The sequence below is a fragment of the Liolophura sinensis genome, chromosome 1 (genome assembly GCF_032854445.1).
Source record: "Liolophura sinensis isolate JHLJ2023 chromosome 1, CUHK_Ljap_v2, whole genome shotgun sequence".
Lineage (NCBI taxonomy): Eukaryota > Metazoa > Mollusca > Polyplacophora > Chitonida > Chitonidae > Liolophura > Liolophura sinensis.
The window spans coordinates 45106381-45125375 of record NC_088295.1 but is presented as its reverse complement, the minus strand read 5'-3'; the positions used below and the strand labels follow the sequence as shown (position 1 = coordinate 45125375).

General features: G+C 37.9%; 1 protein-coding gene and 1 non-coding gene across 3 annotated transcripts; both read left to right on the top strand.

Moving 5' to 3' along the window:
* Window positions 1-1223: 1223 nt before the first annotated feature.
* Trnae-uuc (transfer RNA glutamic acid (anticodon UUC)) lies at window positions 1224-1295 on the top strand. The gene has a single exon. It is a non-coding gene; the product is annotated as a tRNA-Glu (tRNA).
* A 1023-nt stretch (window positions 1296-2318) lies between these two features.
* On the top strand, window positions 2319-18814 carry LOC135461868 (eukaryotic translation initiation factor 4E-binding protein 2-like). Of its 2 annotated transcripts, none has more exons than XM_064739137.1 (3): window positions 2319-2591; window positions 13912-14085; window positions 14885-18814. In XM_064739137.1, exons 1-3 carry the CDS (start codon window positions 2450-2452, stop codon window positions 14953-14955), a joined length of 387 nt encoding a protein of 128 aa, XP_064595207.1. In that variant the 5' UTR covers window positions 2319-2449; the 3' UTR covers window positions 14956-18814. The 2 variants fall into 2 exon arrangements, with proteins under 2 accessions (XP_064595207.1, XP_064595208.1); XM_064739138.1 differs by having other exon boundaries at window positions 2320-2591; window positions 14891-18814.
* The last annotated feature ends 181 nt before the right edge of the window (window positions 18815-18995 follow it).

The window sequence follows — 18995 nt, the reverse complement described above, 5'->3', positions numbered from 1 at the left end:
ATAAATTAATCGAATTCGAAAGAAAATAATGCATTGTCATTGTCGTTAAACTAAAGTTACTTGTTATACTTAATTTATTCTAAGATCAAACCAACAGTCTACACTTCATTTTAACTTAATAACTTTCTACATGGAACGTTCGTTGAGACCTGGAATGCACGCAGGCATGTTAACTTGCTCGCCCACAAAATCTTAAATAAATAAGTGCAAAATGAATAATTTGTGTAGATGCCTGGATATCTTTAAAGTTCAATCTGTTTTAATTGTGAAATAATTTCAGACTGTAACAGACAATGCATGATTGACAACTTGTAGCCTATATTAAAGTGTTGGCGAGCTGTATTGACATATTTTTAAAACCTATTTTAATCTCTTTATTTATAGTTAATACTACACGTATGTGTACCTTCTGCTGTCAAAAAGAGAAGAAAAAAAGAACATGAATGAACAGGATGCACTTATTAACCCTATTGTAATAACCCAGTACAACTCGTCTCAACTCTATAGGCTGCGTCTAACACATGTGCTATACTGTAGGTGAACGGCCCATAAAATCACGGCAATGTGACCTCATGCGAGCAAAATCATGAAGTTCAGCAAAATTATCATCTGGTTTAAGCCGCTCGTAGCGTTGAAACAAGAATCACATTAGCCTGATAACCTTAAAAAACAAAAAAACAGAGAAAAATGAAAGTTTAGAATGTTCATAGACCTAACGTAACAACTCGATAATAAGCTGTTAAATATACCGGTATAGACGGCGAGGCTGAGTGCAGTGTTACAGGTATATATATATATATATATATATATATATATATATATATATATATATATATATATATATATATATATATTGCCACGCAATTCATTTATATATATTTTACATATTTATATATTTATCCAAATAATGCCATAAAGGAAAAGGCATTGAATAAATGAATAAATAAATGAAAGAGCATGTCTTGTACAAATATTGTGCATTGGTGATAAACTCTACAGCTCTCTGCATTTGGATTATCACATCATTTATTTTGTACCTGTTCGGCAGTCAAAATAAATAGGCCTACGATACACAGCGCAAGCTGTGGCATTAGTGGGAAAGCAGATACACACGTGGCCATACTGATCCATACGTGGGCAAAAGAATCAATGCAAAGGTGAAAGAAACCAGTGTGTACACACTTTGATGAACGCTACACTTTTCTTACCAGGGTAATTCGTATTCCCATGTGGTCTAGTGGTTAGGATTCCTGGCTTTCACCCAGGCGGCCCGGGTTCGATTCCCGGCATGGGAACACTTTTTTTGCCTCGGTACGTCTCAATTCCAGTGAAACCCAATGCAGCGGGACATATGTAGAATCACAACAGCTTAAATTTGATGTCAACTGAGGACAATGGATAATTATCGGTGAATTTCTATGGCTGAATTAAGTTAATCTTACCCTTTAAACCTTCTTTTCTTCAGTGAGTAAAGTTTCGCTGGTACGTGTCTATCCCCATATTGTGTTTATGTAAACTATATATACTGGTTCTGAAAACAGTAGGCCTATTGAAACTGATCAAGCCTGGACGCTTAATTGGCGGTGAGATCAATGATCATGGGCTGGAATTTGTATTCAGTTATTTATACTCATAATTAGATAATTTACATACTGCTGAGCAAAAAGAAATATAAATTCGATCATAATTTTCCGTGTTAGGCATATGCTTCGTGCTTAATGGCATGATTATAGTTCCCTAAATTACGACCAGACCTTTTTCTGGGAATTTGAATTCTACTTATTTGTCATTTGTGTTTTAATGTGATTATTTCAATTTGAATGCTCCTGCGCAAGTACATGGAAAGGTGATCCCTAACTGATGTCTGACCGATAGAATTTCACATGTAAGTTTATATATAGAGTCTTTTGCACGTTTCTGCATTTAAACAACCCGAATTCATCGCCAGACTGTGCATTGTTGGTGCTTACTAAGTCCACAGTCGAACCACAGTGGTTTGAACGTTCGGCCTATGGTTGAAGAAAAAGTTTACTGATGAGTTTATAGCAGTAAGTGAACACTGGCCATAGATATAGTAGTTGTTCATCCATTTTTGCTTAATTTATCGTTTAATTTTTAAACCGTTAAAGCAAGGTTACTCAAGAACATCAGGAACTTTACCAGCCTCACGGCCGGTTTTATCTGGTCTACGTGGTCAAAGGGAGGCAACTACGACATACTTGTATATTCCGTTTGCAAATCGTCCGTTACGTCCCTTCGTCCAGGGAAAAATACTGTCAACAATGTGGTTCCGGAGATTATCGAAGTGCTCCGATGCTGGAAGGTCGAGGTTGTTTACGAAGTGACGAAAGGGCTGGTGTGGAGGTAAATAGTGACACGCAAAGAACTGTTACCATCTGAGTGTCATAGGCCTTTGGCTGGTGAATTTTGGTCGACGAGTTCTGCCATCATGTCGGCGGCTGGATCTCCCATAAAATCGGGAAAAAGTCGATCAATTCCAACGCGGAGAATCCTTATCAATGACCCGAGCCAACTTCCACATGACTACAGCAGTACTCCAGGTGGCACCATATTTTCTACAACTCCAGGAGGTAGGACGGGTTTAAAAACATATGCAAACCGAAGTTTAAATATGTGTAGAGCGTTTGAGATGTTGCATTGTTGTGTGTGTTTATGTGTGACATGAATCCCTGGCATGTTTGCTGTAATACAACAGTTGGGATCCTTTTCGTCGCTGATGCTAGCAACAACATGGCGTCACGAGGTTTGGCGATGATGTTGTTTTGGTCACAACGTGCTCTATACTAGTGAAGTTTGTATGTCGAAAAATCAAGCTGGCTGGGAACAGATTGTTGTCGGAAGTTCATTTGCTTATCAGAATACTTGTTGATAAAGGCGTTGATATATAAAATGATACGCATGTGCTTTCTTCCATTTTTAATTTGTTTTTTTTTTGCAGCCCATTGAATCATGATCTACGATACAGTAGATGTATTATGGTAATTATCACCACATTAATGTAGGGCCTATGGCACATGGCCATGTGCATTTAAACAGAAACACAGGTGTTATAGTGTGACTTAATAAATGGATAAGTTGAGTATTAATTTCAAATTATAACCTACATGTAATTAATGTTTTTACATGTCATCTCATGAGAAACATACTGTGTAGTAATATAATGGGCATATGCTTTAGCAAATCCTTTCATATAAAATTGACCAGGAAGTTAAGTTACCTACCTATTAGAGATATATGACTAATAGGACTGTGTATGTAGGTATATGATTAGTAGGACTGTGTATGCAGGTATATGACTAGTAGGACTGTGTATGCATTTTTTAAATATCTGGCAATGCTCTTTCAGAAGTTCCATGTATTTTTCTTAATTGACAATTAAGCACCATGATTGTTGAATGAACAGATATAATCAGTGTGAGTGTTCAGGTTTCCTTGACTGAAGAATAAAATGATGAATGTCCATTTATTCAGGAAGTAAAAGAATAAATGGTAGAAGACCATTGCTGTTGTGAGTTCAAATCCAGCATCTGCTCAGCTGGTGAAGTAATATATGGCTTTTTTGTGGAAAAGTTTTTCACATTCTTGGTCAGGCACTAGGATTTTTCACAGGAAAACTGCTCAGATTTACTGCTATTTTCTGTGGTAAAGCTATTCCACCCTGACCCATACCCTAAATTTTACCAAATTGTACATACCATAAAGTAAAACATCCTGTGTAAAGTATGGAAAATAATACTATACATAGTTGAGTTCAGTGAACAGCCATAAGATCCATGTAAGTGTATATCACATTTTTCTTATAAACGCTCAGTTACATGCAGATGACAATCTAGGAATTCTTTTGATCATCTTAATGTCAACAATTTCATTTTTATTTGTATTTTTTCTGTACTTTTTTATTCATAGGTAAGAACTTACATTTTTATTGCTCATAACTTACATACCCAATCCTAGTTGAAGCTCACCTGTCTTCCACCGATATGATGTGCATATGATTATAGTTGTATGTCACATGTAATAAAGCCTGTCATTAACTTACCAGTGGTCGGTGGTTTACTTTAGGAACTCCAATTTCCTTCACCCATAAGACTGACCACTATCGCGTACGTGAAAAATTAAACAAAAACCAAATAAGTAAATAAATGGCACCTAGCTTACGTAGAGAAAACCAGGGTATCCGAAGTAAACCACCAACTTCTGGCATGTTACTGGTGAACTGTCTGAGGTGCTTTGTATGCTGTTGGTGGAAGACAAGTGGAATCCTGCACACTTCTATGGGATAAATACATTTAATTTTTTTTTTCCTTCTTTGTTGTTATAAGAATTCTACATACTTTCATGTTACATTGTGTCAGAATTTTAAAGGAGATTTAAGCAGGCTTTTATGAGGACATATTTTAATGAAATAACGATGATTCCACCTTAAGTATTTTTTAATCAGTCTTATTTCTTTCCCTAAACAGATTCCTACTTTTTTATCAGTGGATATGCTTTCTGAAATTAAGGAAGAAAAATTCTCGGGTCAATTGTTCAGTCATAAAAGGAAAAAATATGAAAATTTAATAAGTATTTTCACATGCAAAATTGACCATCCCATTTTAGGGACATAACCAGAGTGGGTTACTAAAAATGCCTGCATGAACATACACCTATATTGTTTTTCTTTAGCCTGACCTATGCTGCTGGACTTGTTTTGAGGTTAGTGTGTTCATGCTGGAGGTATTTGTTTAGAGCTGACTGTCAACTCCCACATGTCCTCTCACCCACCCACAACTCTCTGTGTCCCACTTCTCTTAGCTTTGTTGTGGCCGAGTTACATTAAATTATTGTCTTTTTGTTTTTGCGATTAGTGTGTAGATTTTTTAGACCCCAGCTCGATCATGCAGTCAAAAATAATGCAGATTGGCAGGAGTAGGGAATTGGCATTATTTGCTTGTTTCTAGATTGTAAATTTTTGGACTGTGTTTTTTTTTTTTAATTTATTTTTGTTTTGTTTAGTTTGTTTATTAGGCTGGCAATGAGTATGATTTCCTACACAGTGTGCTGACCTGATTTCTCTCTCAGTGTGTTGACATTCTTCCCCTCTCAGTGTGCTATTATGGTTTCCCTCTCAGTGTGTTAACATATCTTTCCCTCTCAGTGTGCTAATCTAGACCAACCAAAGACCTGATCGGCTGCACTAATTAAGAGAATTATATAAAGGAACTGCTCTGCACCTTTATATATGTAGGTTATTAACCGTATTAGCCTAATTATCATGGTACAATTTATGTATTCAACCTTTAAAGGTCACAAAGCTCTCCTATAATGGGCTCTATCTGCACACTTGACCTTTGTGACCTCTGACATGTAAAATATGTCATGTCAGTGAACTGTTAAAGACCAGTGGCTGAAGTCAGATGCTATTTGTTCGCTTTACACCAGTCTCATGTTTTCAGGTGTGGTAAACAGTCAGCTATCAGTTTTGCCCTAGTTGTACAGATATATTGACCCAGTTTTGGCTAATAGGGTATGTGCGTACCTAAAGTAACAGCTGATGGCATTAGTGTTAAATGACTTTGTTTACAAACTTTGTGTGGCTTAATAGCTTAGGTCAAACTGTGGTGAATGTAGAACAGATTGTGTTACTTTTGTTAAAGTACATGTAATAGGTGAACTAGTTTGTAGTGAAAGTGATGTAAGGAGACCAAGTGTTGTTCTGAAGTGAACAAATAAACAACATTGCTTTGGTGTAAAATATATAGTGTTTGTATGCAAAGTGAACTGAAAGTATATATATATATATATATATATATATAAGGGGGGGAGAGAGAGAGTAAAGGGGTATTTTGGTGAGTAATTAAACATAATTTATAGCAATGTGACTAAAAAAACGTGTAAGGTGTAGAAAGATTCCTTCCGGAGAGGGTGCAGTACAAGTTTCAGTAGTAGATGAACTGTAGAATTTCAATCCAGGGTTACTAGTACATGTATATATTTTTGTGGCACATACTCGTGGCTACAGTAGTTATGAAGAAACTATGGCCAATTCAGCAAAGCCGTTTCAAGTTTGAAAGTTTACAGAAGCTACAGTTTATAATATTAACACATGTACTATGTTGTTGTATATTATATTAAGACAAATCTGTCCGTGCCACAATTTGCTACTGTTGTGACACGCCCGTGCGGATGTGACACCCATTATGCCGTTGACACACCAAATATGGTTTTATTTAATTGCATCAACTGTAATTGATTCGCATTAAATCTAAATAGATTTTCCACTGACACACCGCCTTCCAGTGCTCATTAGTGCAGACTGATCTGGACACCCTGGGTTCAGTTCAGTACACTTCTGAAAATGCACTCAGATGGGAATTCCTGCTTAATGACGTCACAATGTAGCTCACAGAATATGTGTCTTGCATACATTTGTAGTGATAATTGAATTGAATTGAATTCAGTGGAATGGAATCATATTCCCAGTGACACATCGCATAAAAGAGCCAGGCAGTATAATCTTGAATTTCTCAAACCGTGTAAGGATGTTTATTGAAATTTATTTTGTTATTTATTTGATAGGTGTTCTTCGCGTACTCAAGAATATTTCACTTATACAACGGCGGACAGCATTGTGGCAGGAGGAAACCGGGGAAACCCACTGGATTGAAATTAGTCCACATCAAAGTGACTTGGCAACTGAGTCTTGTGTGTCATAAAAATACTCATTATGAGTTGATACACATGGATTCACATGGATATATATTCTGTTAGCTGTTATCATGTGTGATCAGTATTTCAAACAAACATGTATACAGCATCTTTGGGGGCATACTCTAATTTTATAAGGTTAAAGTTTTACTTATTTGCTCTGTATTTTCTATATTGGTTTTAAGTTCATTGAAAGCCTAGTATGTACAGTACCTTATTCTTCTAATTTTTGGACCACCTCGTCTGATCTCTTTAGCCAAAATACATGTAATTGTAGCAGGAATATTTAGTTTCTTTTTTCTCACATAGGGCGACCATCTGATGAACAACATATTCATATCTTTACTGTTCCAAAAAGCTGGGATAGACAAGTAATATTCTGCTTTCAGCACTAATATCTGTCCCAATAATTAGAAGAATTAGGATATAGGAATTAATGAGATAAATAAACAGCTGTAATCAGCGTATAATTCTTTCATGATTTGCAATTTTTTTGTATTGGATATGTTCTGCATTACACACGTGTGTATATTAGATTATAATTACATGTCTGTTAATTAAGTTGGTTTGAAAATTGATTGCTTCATTCATATTCGTGAATTTCATTAATGCCTGAACATAACATACCTTTGTGGCTTGGTTTGTCAAACCCAGTCACTCAGGTATGATAGCGTGACACTGTGTTATTTACATGTGAATGTATATTTGTGTCAGCCAGTTTTAACATGTAACAGTGTCTGCTTGGATGAACATGTTATACCCTAAATGACCTAAAATTTCGTCCTCAAAAGGTCATTTTTAGGCGGCAAATAAATGTAACAGAATGTTATTTTTGGTGCTGAAACTTCCAATTTTTCAGTAGAATACCATCCCATATTCCAAGCAAACAACAAAACACCTTTCTAAAATCAATAGGTCTCTCAGAATCAGGAAAAAATGGATAAAATTTATGGTATATTTAATATCAGCACAATATATCGACCTGCCGGCGTTTCCAGCAGATGGAAAATAAATTATGTAAGAAATTGTGATGATCTATGCCATTCAGATGCATCGTGGAGAAAGAAAAGAAAACATTTATTAATGTGAAGTTTTTTATCTGCAAAGGCTGTAAGCCTGCAGATTTATTTTGAATTGTTTTGTCTTTTGTAAACCAGACACAGCCAATTTTCTTTAAAGTGGTTTCAGCTAACCTAAATTAAAGCGGAAAAGTATGAAATTTTGTGGTCATTACTTATCCTCTTTTAAAACAAGTGTTTTTTTTTTCAGTCTTGGAAGAAGGTATAATGCTGTGTGTGTAAACAAATTTATGTTTGTTTACTTCAAGATATTAATCTTTATAACATTAACAAACAGGACATACTTTTTCTGCCCTTGTAAGCAATTTGAACAGGATGTATGTGTACCGGTAATAGGTGTGAATTGGTGTGTTGTTAAAACGTGTGTGTACTGTGTTAACCTGAAAGAGATTGTAGACACGTGTAAGCCGTTCATGCTCGCTCAAAAGCCTACTTACCTGTATTCGTCTCCATTTTAAATATTCAATCAGGGACAGGTGGATAAACATCAAATTATACAATTACCTATCCATGTTTTCATGTTTTTAAAGTTTTCTAGTTAAAAGGGCAGTATGGAAATCCACAAAATTAGCATTAGTAAAGATGTACATTCTTTAGCACTGTAGTATGAAATGTCATGAAAATCATTTCTCCAGGTGTCCTTTTCAAGTATTCAAGTATTTTCCAGTGGTCATTGACTGTGAAACCATTTTTAACTTTGTTTTTGGCGATTGTTGACTTACAGTACTACTTGTTGGCTTTAGAATCACTAGAACTGACTCTGAGGGAATTGTAATTTCATGTACAAGTATACTTAGAATGATTTTCACAATGGAAATATTTATGATGGAGCTTTCCTACTATCAGAAACATTGTCCCCAGGCACAAAGAGTGAGTGAAGGCTTGGGGTTTAACGTCGTACTTAACAATTTTTCAGTCATGACAACGAAGGAATCCTTAGAATGCATGTAATGTATCTCCTTGTCGGATTTCCACTGCTCTTTTATCTAGTGCTGCTTCACTGAGATGCCTTACCAAAGGTAAGTAAGCTGCCCGCTCAAGCCATTGTACTGATACGGGTTAACCAGTCATTGCACCATCCCCTACATGCTTGTCGCCAAGCGAGGAAGCTGCAACTTCCTCTTTTAAAGTCTTAGGAGTGACTCAACCCAGGATTGACCCTGGATTTACCACTCCCGAACTGTGCTAGCGGGGCCGGTAACAGGAACAAAGATGATCTATGGTAGGACCATTCTCTTGCTCTGTGCAGCTGTAAGTTACATCATCCCCATGCAAAGCTGATCTATGGTAGAACCTTTTTCCTGCGCTGTACTGCTGTCAGTTACATTATCTGTCCCCAGGCAAAAGGTCGATCTATGGTAGAGCCTTCCTCCTGCGTTGTACTACTATCAGTTACATTATCTGTCCTCGGGCACAAGGCTGTTGTATGGTCCTGGGCTATACTGTTAAAACTGATCTATGGTAGAGCCTTTTTCCTGCGTTGTATGACTAACAGTTACATTATCTGTCCATATGCCCAATGCTGATCTATGAAAGAGCCGGTCTCCTGTGCAGTACTATTATCAGCTATATTGTCTGTCCACATGGACATAGCTGATCTATGAAAGAGCCTTTCTCCAGTGCTGAACTACTATCAGTTACATTAGAACCTTTCTCTGTGCTGTTCTACTATTAGTTACATTATCTGTCCTCATGCACAATGCTGATCGATGGTAGAGCCTTTATCCTGCGTACTGCTATCAGTTACATGTACATCATCTGTCCATGTGCACAAAGCTGATCCATGAAAGTGCCATTCTCCAGTGCTGAACTTCTATCAGTTATATTATCTGTCATCAGGCACAAAACTGATCTATGGTAGAGCCCTCTTCCTGTGTCATACAACTATCAGTTAAAGTAACTGTCCACATACACAAAGCTGATCTGTGATAGAGCCTTTCTCATCCACTGTTCCACTATGCGGTACGTTAGAAGCTTTCTCCTGTGCTGCTCTACTATCAGCTACATTAAATGTGTCCTCAGGCACAAGGCTGTGCTATGGTAGAGCCTTCCACCTGTGCAGTACTACTATCAGTTACATTATCTGTCCTCGGGCACAAGGCTGATCTATGACAGAGCCTTCCTTCTGTGCTGTACTACTTTCAGTTACATTATCTGGCCACAGACCCCCATTAGTTTTCCATAAGCGACAATGTTAATGTTTAGCGCTGTAGCTCAGTTCCAAACATTCCGAGGCCAATAAGCTTTGGTGCATACCTGGCCCAGCCTGTGAGAAAGAAGCTGTAAAAATCTTGACATAGGTTGACCGTCAAAATCTGGACCTATCCATGCCGGCAGCTGACAGGGGTGCCTAGCAACGCCAAGGGGACGTCACTCGCAGCCTCATCACCACCTGTCTCCTTGTGTCCTCTCGCCCAGAATTTCAAACTTTCACCATTAAAACTCATACCTGCCCAAAGCTTAGACAATTTCCATCATTTTGATACCAAGCATGCACCTGTACACCAAAAACGGCAGGCTGGCAGCAAAAAAAGACTTTACACCCTAAAATACACAGAACTACAATCGTCCCTACTGAAAAACGGAAGTTGTAATGGGGGTCTGTGTCCTATCACACCAGCCAACTTTTTTCAAAATCAATAATTTTTGCACCACATAATGCTTACTACCTCTAAACCTCACACATAAAGTTACAGCTTGATACATGCAAAAACTTTTGAGTAGGAGGAATTTAACTTGGGGTACCCCTATCTTGGAAATGTGTCTGTTTGTCCGTCCTCAAGCACGAAGTTCAAAGCTCTGTAGTGCACATACCGTTCAAAATATCTCAACCAGGTCAAATGTTTTGGAAAGCTGGTATGTATATCTGCAAGAAAAATGAAAAAATTCCAATGACAAAGTATTTTACATTTACCATTGACAAACATATAGAAAATTATGGATTTTCAAGTAGATTTTCTTGTTTACAGCAGTGTTAAGAAAATACTTAAAAGCCAAAAGTGTCAAAATATATATCAAAAGACAGGTAATTTATCTGACAATTCACTTACAAAATATAGGACATACCTTTTAGCAACTTTGTGCAAAATTTGACTTAAAGTGATACAGGTGGGTAGCAAAGCGGAGTTTCAGAATTCCAGAAAAGTACATTTTGATCACCATCAAAGTAAACATATGCATCCAAATTGATATAGAAATGCTCATAGGCACAATTTCCATGGATAGGGCTAAAGAAAAGACTGTTGTAACTTCCTCGCTTGGCATTCAGCATGAAGGGGGATAGTGCAACGACTGGTTGACCCGTATCAGTATAATGGCTCGGGCGGGGCTGCTTACTTGCCTTCGGTAAGTCGTCTCAGTGAAGCAGCACTAAATAAAAGAGCGGTGGAAATCCGTCCTGCAACAAGAAGCCACATTACACGTACATGCACCCTAATGATTCCTTCGTCGTCATATGACTGAAAAATTGTTGAGTACGACGTTAAACCCCAAGCACTCACTCACTCACTCTACAAGAGATAAGTAGAGGGGAGAAATATGAATTTGCCACTTACAAAAATAAAGCCACACAGTACATGCACATTGGTCATTCAGACAGTCAGCAAGGCAACCCTCCCAAGACATGTTGAAGGGACCCAAGAAGAGAAGAAAAGCTATACTTTTTAACCTGTAACAACACAGAAATCCTCAAATAATCAGTGAGAAATTACATCCGTAATCAGGTTCTACACTGGGTGTTCCTGGGTGGGCATGAGGAATGGACATTCAAACTGTCCGTACATATATGAGAAACCTGTGACGTTTCCCCGGTTGGGGGGGGGGGGTTCTGGAGGGGTATGTGTCATGGTCTAGTACCGGACCAATGACGGGGATTCTAGGTCGGCCAAGGGAGTGGAATACTGCATCCGAATGGTTAGGCCTTTGAGGAAGCTGAACGGCTAGCAGACCCCACTCACCTAGGTAGATCCCAGTTCAGTATATGCATAAACCAGGCAAAGTTCACTGACGCCATGTTTGGGAGACAAGATCTAAAGAGGGAAACCAAGACGAAAGCTCAGTAGGTATTAAACTAGGATGTGAAAGCCATATGTAGCTGTCTAATTTCTAACTTGTGTGTGAGGACATTGGAAACATAAAAAAAATCCCAGTTGCCCAGGGAGGTGGATGCCACACTGGGCCAGATACTAAAACAAAAACTCCTTGAGATGTCGCAGGAACAGCGTACTATGTTCTGGTGGAGAAACAGACACCTGGTGGGGCAGAGACTCATTTTCACAAGGGCAATATTCCAACAGATCACACTTACATGTATGCTAGAAACTTGAAATTGATCATTTTTGTTCCAACGCCACACATACTGTGTGAGTGCACATGTAACTTGTCAGAGGAATGAATATACACATGCAATGAAAACTACATGCCTACAGTGGTTTATTTTTAAGTTTAAAGAGGAAAATTTACCTTGTCCACTTCAAGTCTATGCCCAAAACAGCAGACAGTGTTGCAGCAGAGATGCCTGTTTTTAATGTTTTGTGACCTGCAGGATGATTTGAAGCACATTTACCTAGTGTGTGGTGGCACACATGGGAGGAACCTGACTTGGTTTGTAAATTAAATGCACACTGGCCCTCTCTACTACTCTAGCCAAGTAAATTAATCTGCTGATGTGTTTTTATCCACCTGTGTGAGGCTGGGCCCTTATATGTGATGCAAGGCCTTATTGACCATCCTTAATCACACCACCCTATCTATCAGCCACATACTCCAATTTCACTCGCAGCACTCAAATTTTGCATTATTTATCAAATGTCAGCCCCAAAAGAGACATTTTAAAAACCAGGAACAATGAAACGTTGTCTGTGTTTGTTCCAGTCTGTTTATACTCCTGTACTACCCTTGACCACAGAGCGTTTTAGCCGATTTTTAGACAAAATGGATATGTGGGGAAAATATAGAATTAAAAAGCTTTAAAACTGCTCAATCAAGTTCCATGTCAATGCAAACCACATCGCAGATGTACCCACCAAATATTATCAGGCTGCTGCGAGATCTGAGCACACAGTGACGTATTACATGTTTTGGCACAAGTGGACAGATCAGGCCACAGACCCCCATTAGTTTTCCATAAGCGACAATGTAAACGTTCAGCGCTGTAGCTCCGTCCCAAACATTCCGAGGCCAATAAGCTTTGGTGCATACCTGGCCCAGCCTGTGAGAAAGAAGCTGTAAAAATCTTGACATAGGTTGACCGTCAAAATCTGGACCTATCCATGCCGGCAGCTGGCAGGGGTGCCTAGCAACGCCAAGGGGACGTCACTCACGGCCTCATCACCACCTGTCTCCTTGTGTCCTCTCGCCCAGAATTTCAAACTTTCACCATTAAAACTCATACCTGCCCAAAGCTTAGACAATTTCCATCATTTTGATACCAAGCATGCACCTGTACACCAAAAACGGCAGGCTGGCAGCAAAAAAAGACTTTACACCCTAAAATACACAGAACTACAATCGTCCCTACTGAAAAACGGAAGTTGTAATGGGGGTCTGTGTCCTATCTATCCTCAGGCACAAGGCTGATCTATGATAGAGCCTTCCACCTGTGCAATACTACTATCAGTTACATTATCTGTCCTCAGGCACAAGGCTGATCTATGACAGAGCCTTCCTTCTGTGCAGTGCTACTTTCAGTTACATTATCTATCCTCAGGCACAAGGCTGATCTATAATAGAGCCTCCTCCTGTGCAGTGCTGCTATCAGTTACATTATCTGTCCTCAGGCACAATGCTGATCTATGACAGAGCCTTCGACCTGTGCTGTACTACTTTCAGTTACATTATCTATCCTCAGCCACAAGGCTGATCTATGATAGAGCCGCCTCCTGTGCAGTGCTACTATCAGTTACATTATCTGTCCTCAGGCACAAGGCTAGAGCCTTCCACTTGTGCAGTACTACTATCAGTCACATTATCTGTCCTCAGGCACAAGGCTGATCTATGATAGAGCCTTCCACTTGTGCAGTACTACTATCAGCTACATTATCTGTCCTCAGACACAAGGCTGATCTATGATAGAGCCTTCCACTTGTGCAGTACTACTATCAACTACATTATCTGTCCTCAGGCACAAGGCTGATCTATGATAGAGCCTTCCTCCTGCGGTGTAGAAACTCACCACTGACCAGAAGCCCGCCGGCCAACATGGCTGTGATTCCCGGAGTGACCAGCCCTGGTGAAATGAGCACACCCAAGGAGAACGGGAGTGAGCAGCCCAAAGGCGGAGATAACAAGACACCAGGTAACTGCCATGTTGTGAACAGAGATGAGAGCTTGCGAGATTCATTTGGAGTTCAGGATTTTGGTTTGTCTCTTATGAATGTCCTGGCAAATTATGTACGCTTTTCTAAATTTTGCATATTATTTGGCCATTTCCTGACATTTAGCAGTCTCTGCTTTCACCTCTTGATCGTCTAGTTACCATTTGTCTCTTCAAGGTCATAATATACATGCCAAGATCATTTCTGATCACATATAAATCTTCCTTGTAAACCTAGATATTATTTTGTCAGGTGCATGTGGAACTACATGGAGATTTACCTTTTTTTTTTTTGCAACTGAGTTGTTTTTGATGATCATAAATTAAGAAGATCACATGACAAGGCAGTGAAATTTTGTAATTCTTCAGCCTATGCACATATTTGCATGGTGGTTATGCAAGCATATTCTGAAGGCTTTACTCTGTGTTGAATAATAAAATTATACTTTTTTTGAAACTGGCCAAACCAACCAATGTAGTTTTTACTCCAAAATCAAATTAAGAGTGTACATGAACTGCACTGAAATTTCCTCTTTCTTATGCGAACAGTTTGATGAAGATTAATGGCACTATGGGAAAGCTTTCAGTCTTATGCAATCTATTATTCATTCCTGCTTTTTGCCAGAACAACTTCCGGCCAGAAGTCCTCATGTATTACTAGAGAACAGTTGCCAAGCGGGCTTGGACCTGAGTCACCATGGCAACAGAAAAGGTACTCTATTGCTTCATAAATTCACTCGGATAAAAAAAAAAATAAAATACTTTTTTTATTTTGTAGCAGCAGCAGCAGCAGCAGCGGCGGCTAAAGCACCAGTTGCAGGGGATGACCCCCAGTTTGAAATGGATATTTGAACCACTACCCATGGTGCCTTTCACGTAGTTTCCGTGTCCCATTTGATGAAGGGAATCTGAACTGACAGTGCAGTCGCTACAGGAGTTGACACGTCAGTTACAGTCAAGTCATATCAACCTGCATGTAATTGATGAGTCCAGGATTTTTTTCACTGAATGTGACAATAGCAATTCCAGGAAACTTGACAATTGTTGCCAAGGAAACGGCATTGATGAACATGTGTGCAAGTCAGGACCTTCTTTCCTGCCTACATGATTAACAAACAAAAAAAACAACAAAAACCTTGAAGTCAAAATAAAAAAGTAAATAAATTAAAAACCAGGACAGAAAAGACTGATGAAATTCACATGTACCACTTTTTATTTGACAGTGACATTTTTGGGTGTTGGCTTAATATGTGTTTTGTCAAGTGACGGATCAAACCAACTTTGCAGCAATTTTGTTCATGACGGTGAATAGCGACATAAATAACTGTTTGATACGAAAAGCTCTATAATTCCGAGAACTGAAGTGGTGGGAAGATTTTGAATATCAGGAAACATACCTGGCTGCAGAAAAGAAACTTTTTAACATGCAAATTCATACAGACATTGGAGAAATTTGTTCTGTGATGAAATCATGGAAAGCTATTGTGAACATTGCAATGTTTGGAAACCTAGAAGTTGTGAGGTGGTTATGGAGGATAGCTATCATGATGACAACCATTTAATGATCTTCTTCAACTCTAAATGACATTTGCTGTTTGCCAATCAACCCAGCCTTTAGCTGCTATATGGATGTTTTATGGGGGATTTTTTTTCCTGCCAATTTGGACTTATGTGTTACCCAGTTTGGCGTTGTTTTAAATGCATTGTACAATTACGTCTTCAACCACAACCACCACAGGTATTATCTGCTATGATGGTACCAAAAGTAGTTCCATTTAATAATACTGACGACGAACTGTTACCGAAAATTTAAGCCCGTTCACAGGTTGGAACTTACCCCTGCTAGAGACCAGGGGCCTGATAAAATGTGGTAGTTTCCCGCCAGGCTCTTCTCAGTTTCCTCCTCCTGTAAGTGAAATATTCTTATTTTGGCATAAAACACTAAATCTACTGAATACTCTTTTATTTGTGTACGACAGTTCTGACATCATTTCCACAAAGCCGGTTTTGACCTACAACTCAAAATTTAAAAATGCGATTTTTTAAGAAACTTATATTTTGTTTTTTGACTATGAGTGAAAATAATGAACACATAGCAACAGTTAAATCTAGACAGATTGAACACAGTGTGAACTGGACCATAAATTTATTTATTATGTTTTGCTGAAGTTACTGTATGCAACAGGCTGAAAGCTGCCTCAGTGGTTTGCTGCAATTTTAATGTTTCATTTAAATGTCTTTTCTTTTATTTTCTTTTGAATATTACTCTTGCCCTCCATGATATTGAAATATCAGTAGGATAAAAATAATGATACATGCACATGACCAGATTGGTTGATACTTTTTCTAGATGCGGTCAAGAACGCTTGAAATCTGTGGTTTTTTTGGGTAAAATTTAATGGAAATCTGAGGCATAGAATTGGCTGCAACAAGAGATAGAAGTGTATGACAGGATGTGTAAAATACAAATGTTTGATACTGTGTCTTTATGTACATTGTGCCTTTGTCATATCTCCACAAAATACCACTGGGCTTAGAATCAACTGCCATCATGAAAGTGAAATATTCTTAAAGATGGCTTTAAAAATCACTTAGTCAACTTAAAGGCCTTATTGGCTTATTTACACCAAATTTCAAAGTGTTTACACGTACCAAAATGTTATCAGAAGCCCCCACTTGACTATTTTGGTTATTTTAACTGTTAAAGTTACTTCAAGGAAGCGTCTTTTTGTCTATGTACCAGTAATTGCTGAATGAGCAGACAGTGTTAGACTTTTTTTGTTTTTGTTTTGTTTTTTATTATCTCAATGAACTTAACTCTTTATTTGAAAGGTTATGTTTATCTGATGGAGTACATGTAATTGAAGAAAAAAGAACAGTCAGAGTGTTTTTTGAGCCAAATAAAAAGCCATGTTTCTTTCGTAGTTCTGATATAGAGCCTATCAAAACAGATGGATTATGCCTGCAAAATATCTTTGGGATGTTACTGAACATTTCTTACGTCCCTAGCAGGCTGTAACTTTCCCCAAGTCTGGCTCTGGCAATACTCACATTGTCATGAACAGTCCAGATACTCACGTCTAATCCATACTGATGGGCTAATTATTATGTGTTTTTGAATGACAGACTATTACTTAACTTTCCAGTGGAAAAAAAAAAACAATAATCAAAATCTCACTCAGATGTAACAGAGGTTTTGTAATGTGGTAGATTTGAGCAAATAATGTCTTTCAGTAGAAAAATTTTTATGCATTGTGAGGATGCAAGAAAATTGTTCTAAAATTAGCCATAATAAGTTTATTTTGATGTCTCTCTGTAAATCTGTGGGTTATTTCCCCTGCAGTCATGTGAATATATTTGAGAAATATTTCTGATTTTTACTTCGAGCTTTTTTTGTATTTTAATGAATTTCTTTTTAGGGAGATGGATTTTTTCAGTTGTCATTGACTGTAAACCTTTGAGAAGAAGTTTTGGAATTCGGGCTTGGTGTGCTTTGAAATCAAAATTTTAAGTAAAATGTATATTTCTTGAAAGTGCTGTAATTTTTAGGGTTTTATTTTTATTGTTAGTAGTGCTATTGGTATTTGGGTACCTATGTGTCAACATGAAGGTTGATCTGGAAAATGTGCTAACAGATTTTTAAGAAATGCAAGAAAAAAATTTACTGAAAAAAATTGATTTACAAATGTAATTTTTATTTTGTAAGTAAGAAATGTTATTTGTGAATGAATTATTTGTGGGTACCAAAAAATCTTGTTAGAGCTGGATTTCTTTAATAGTCGAAAATTCTCATGTTATAATGCTCATGATACATGTAATTGTAGAGGCTATGATTCTGACATTGTCCAAAACATTATTGATTGCTTCCCTTTGTATCGGCCATAATTCCTGCTTAAAATGACTGGAAGAAAAATTTTGGAAAAAAACTTTTAGAAAACTTTTTTTATTATACTCATGTACACATTAAACATGTCATTTGAACATCATGGAAGGCAAGATTTTAAACAGAATTTCAGGTCAGGTTGTGTATTTTCAACGTTCCAAATATGTCACGTAAATGGCATATGTCCCAGAGTATTCCATGGCATGCCAAATTTTTCAAATGTGCTAAATAAAGACTGATACATGTACATAGAAAATGTACCAACCAACAAACACTGATCAAATTATGCAGTGTACAATTTGAGTTATCATTTTGTATACCAGTAATTGAGTTATGACTGTGTACAACTTGGTTACCAATGTACAATGGAGTAATTTTTATGTGTAACTGACATACCCGAGTGAGTTGTCTCTATGTACAATAAGAGTTGTGTATAGTGAAGTCATCCCTGTTTATAACTGAGTTATCCCAGTGTACCACAAAGTTGTATTGTAATCCCTGTGTACAGCTGAGGTGTACTAGCGAGATCCCATTTTGTGGGGCAGTGTCTTCCCTGTGTACAACGGAGGTGTACCAGTAAGTTTCCATTGTGTATGACACTGTCATCCCTGTGTACAGCTGGGGTGTACTAGTGAGTTTCCATTGTGTTTCCATCCCTGTGTACAACTGAGTTATCACTGTGATTGATCAATTATAACAGATATGATTGTGTAACTGAAATTATGGTCAGATCCCGGTCAAAAGCAGACTCTGGTGTTGCTTGAAGAAAAAAAAAAAGACACGTCCAGCAGAGACAATAAATAACAAGACTTGCTCACTCTCCTTGGAGATACATCTTCTGTTTTATTCAGCCCTGTGTATTGTTTTTCCTTACAAGCGACACCTTGGTTACTGCAGAATGGCAGGCCTACATACTGATATTTAGTATTGGACTAAGTTGTCTCCATACATATGTATTTTTAAGGTCAACACCCTCATTCTTCTATGGCTGCAGGTGTAAGGCAGATAC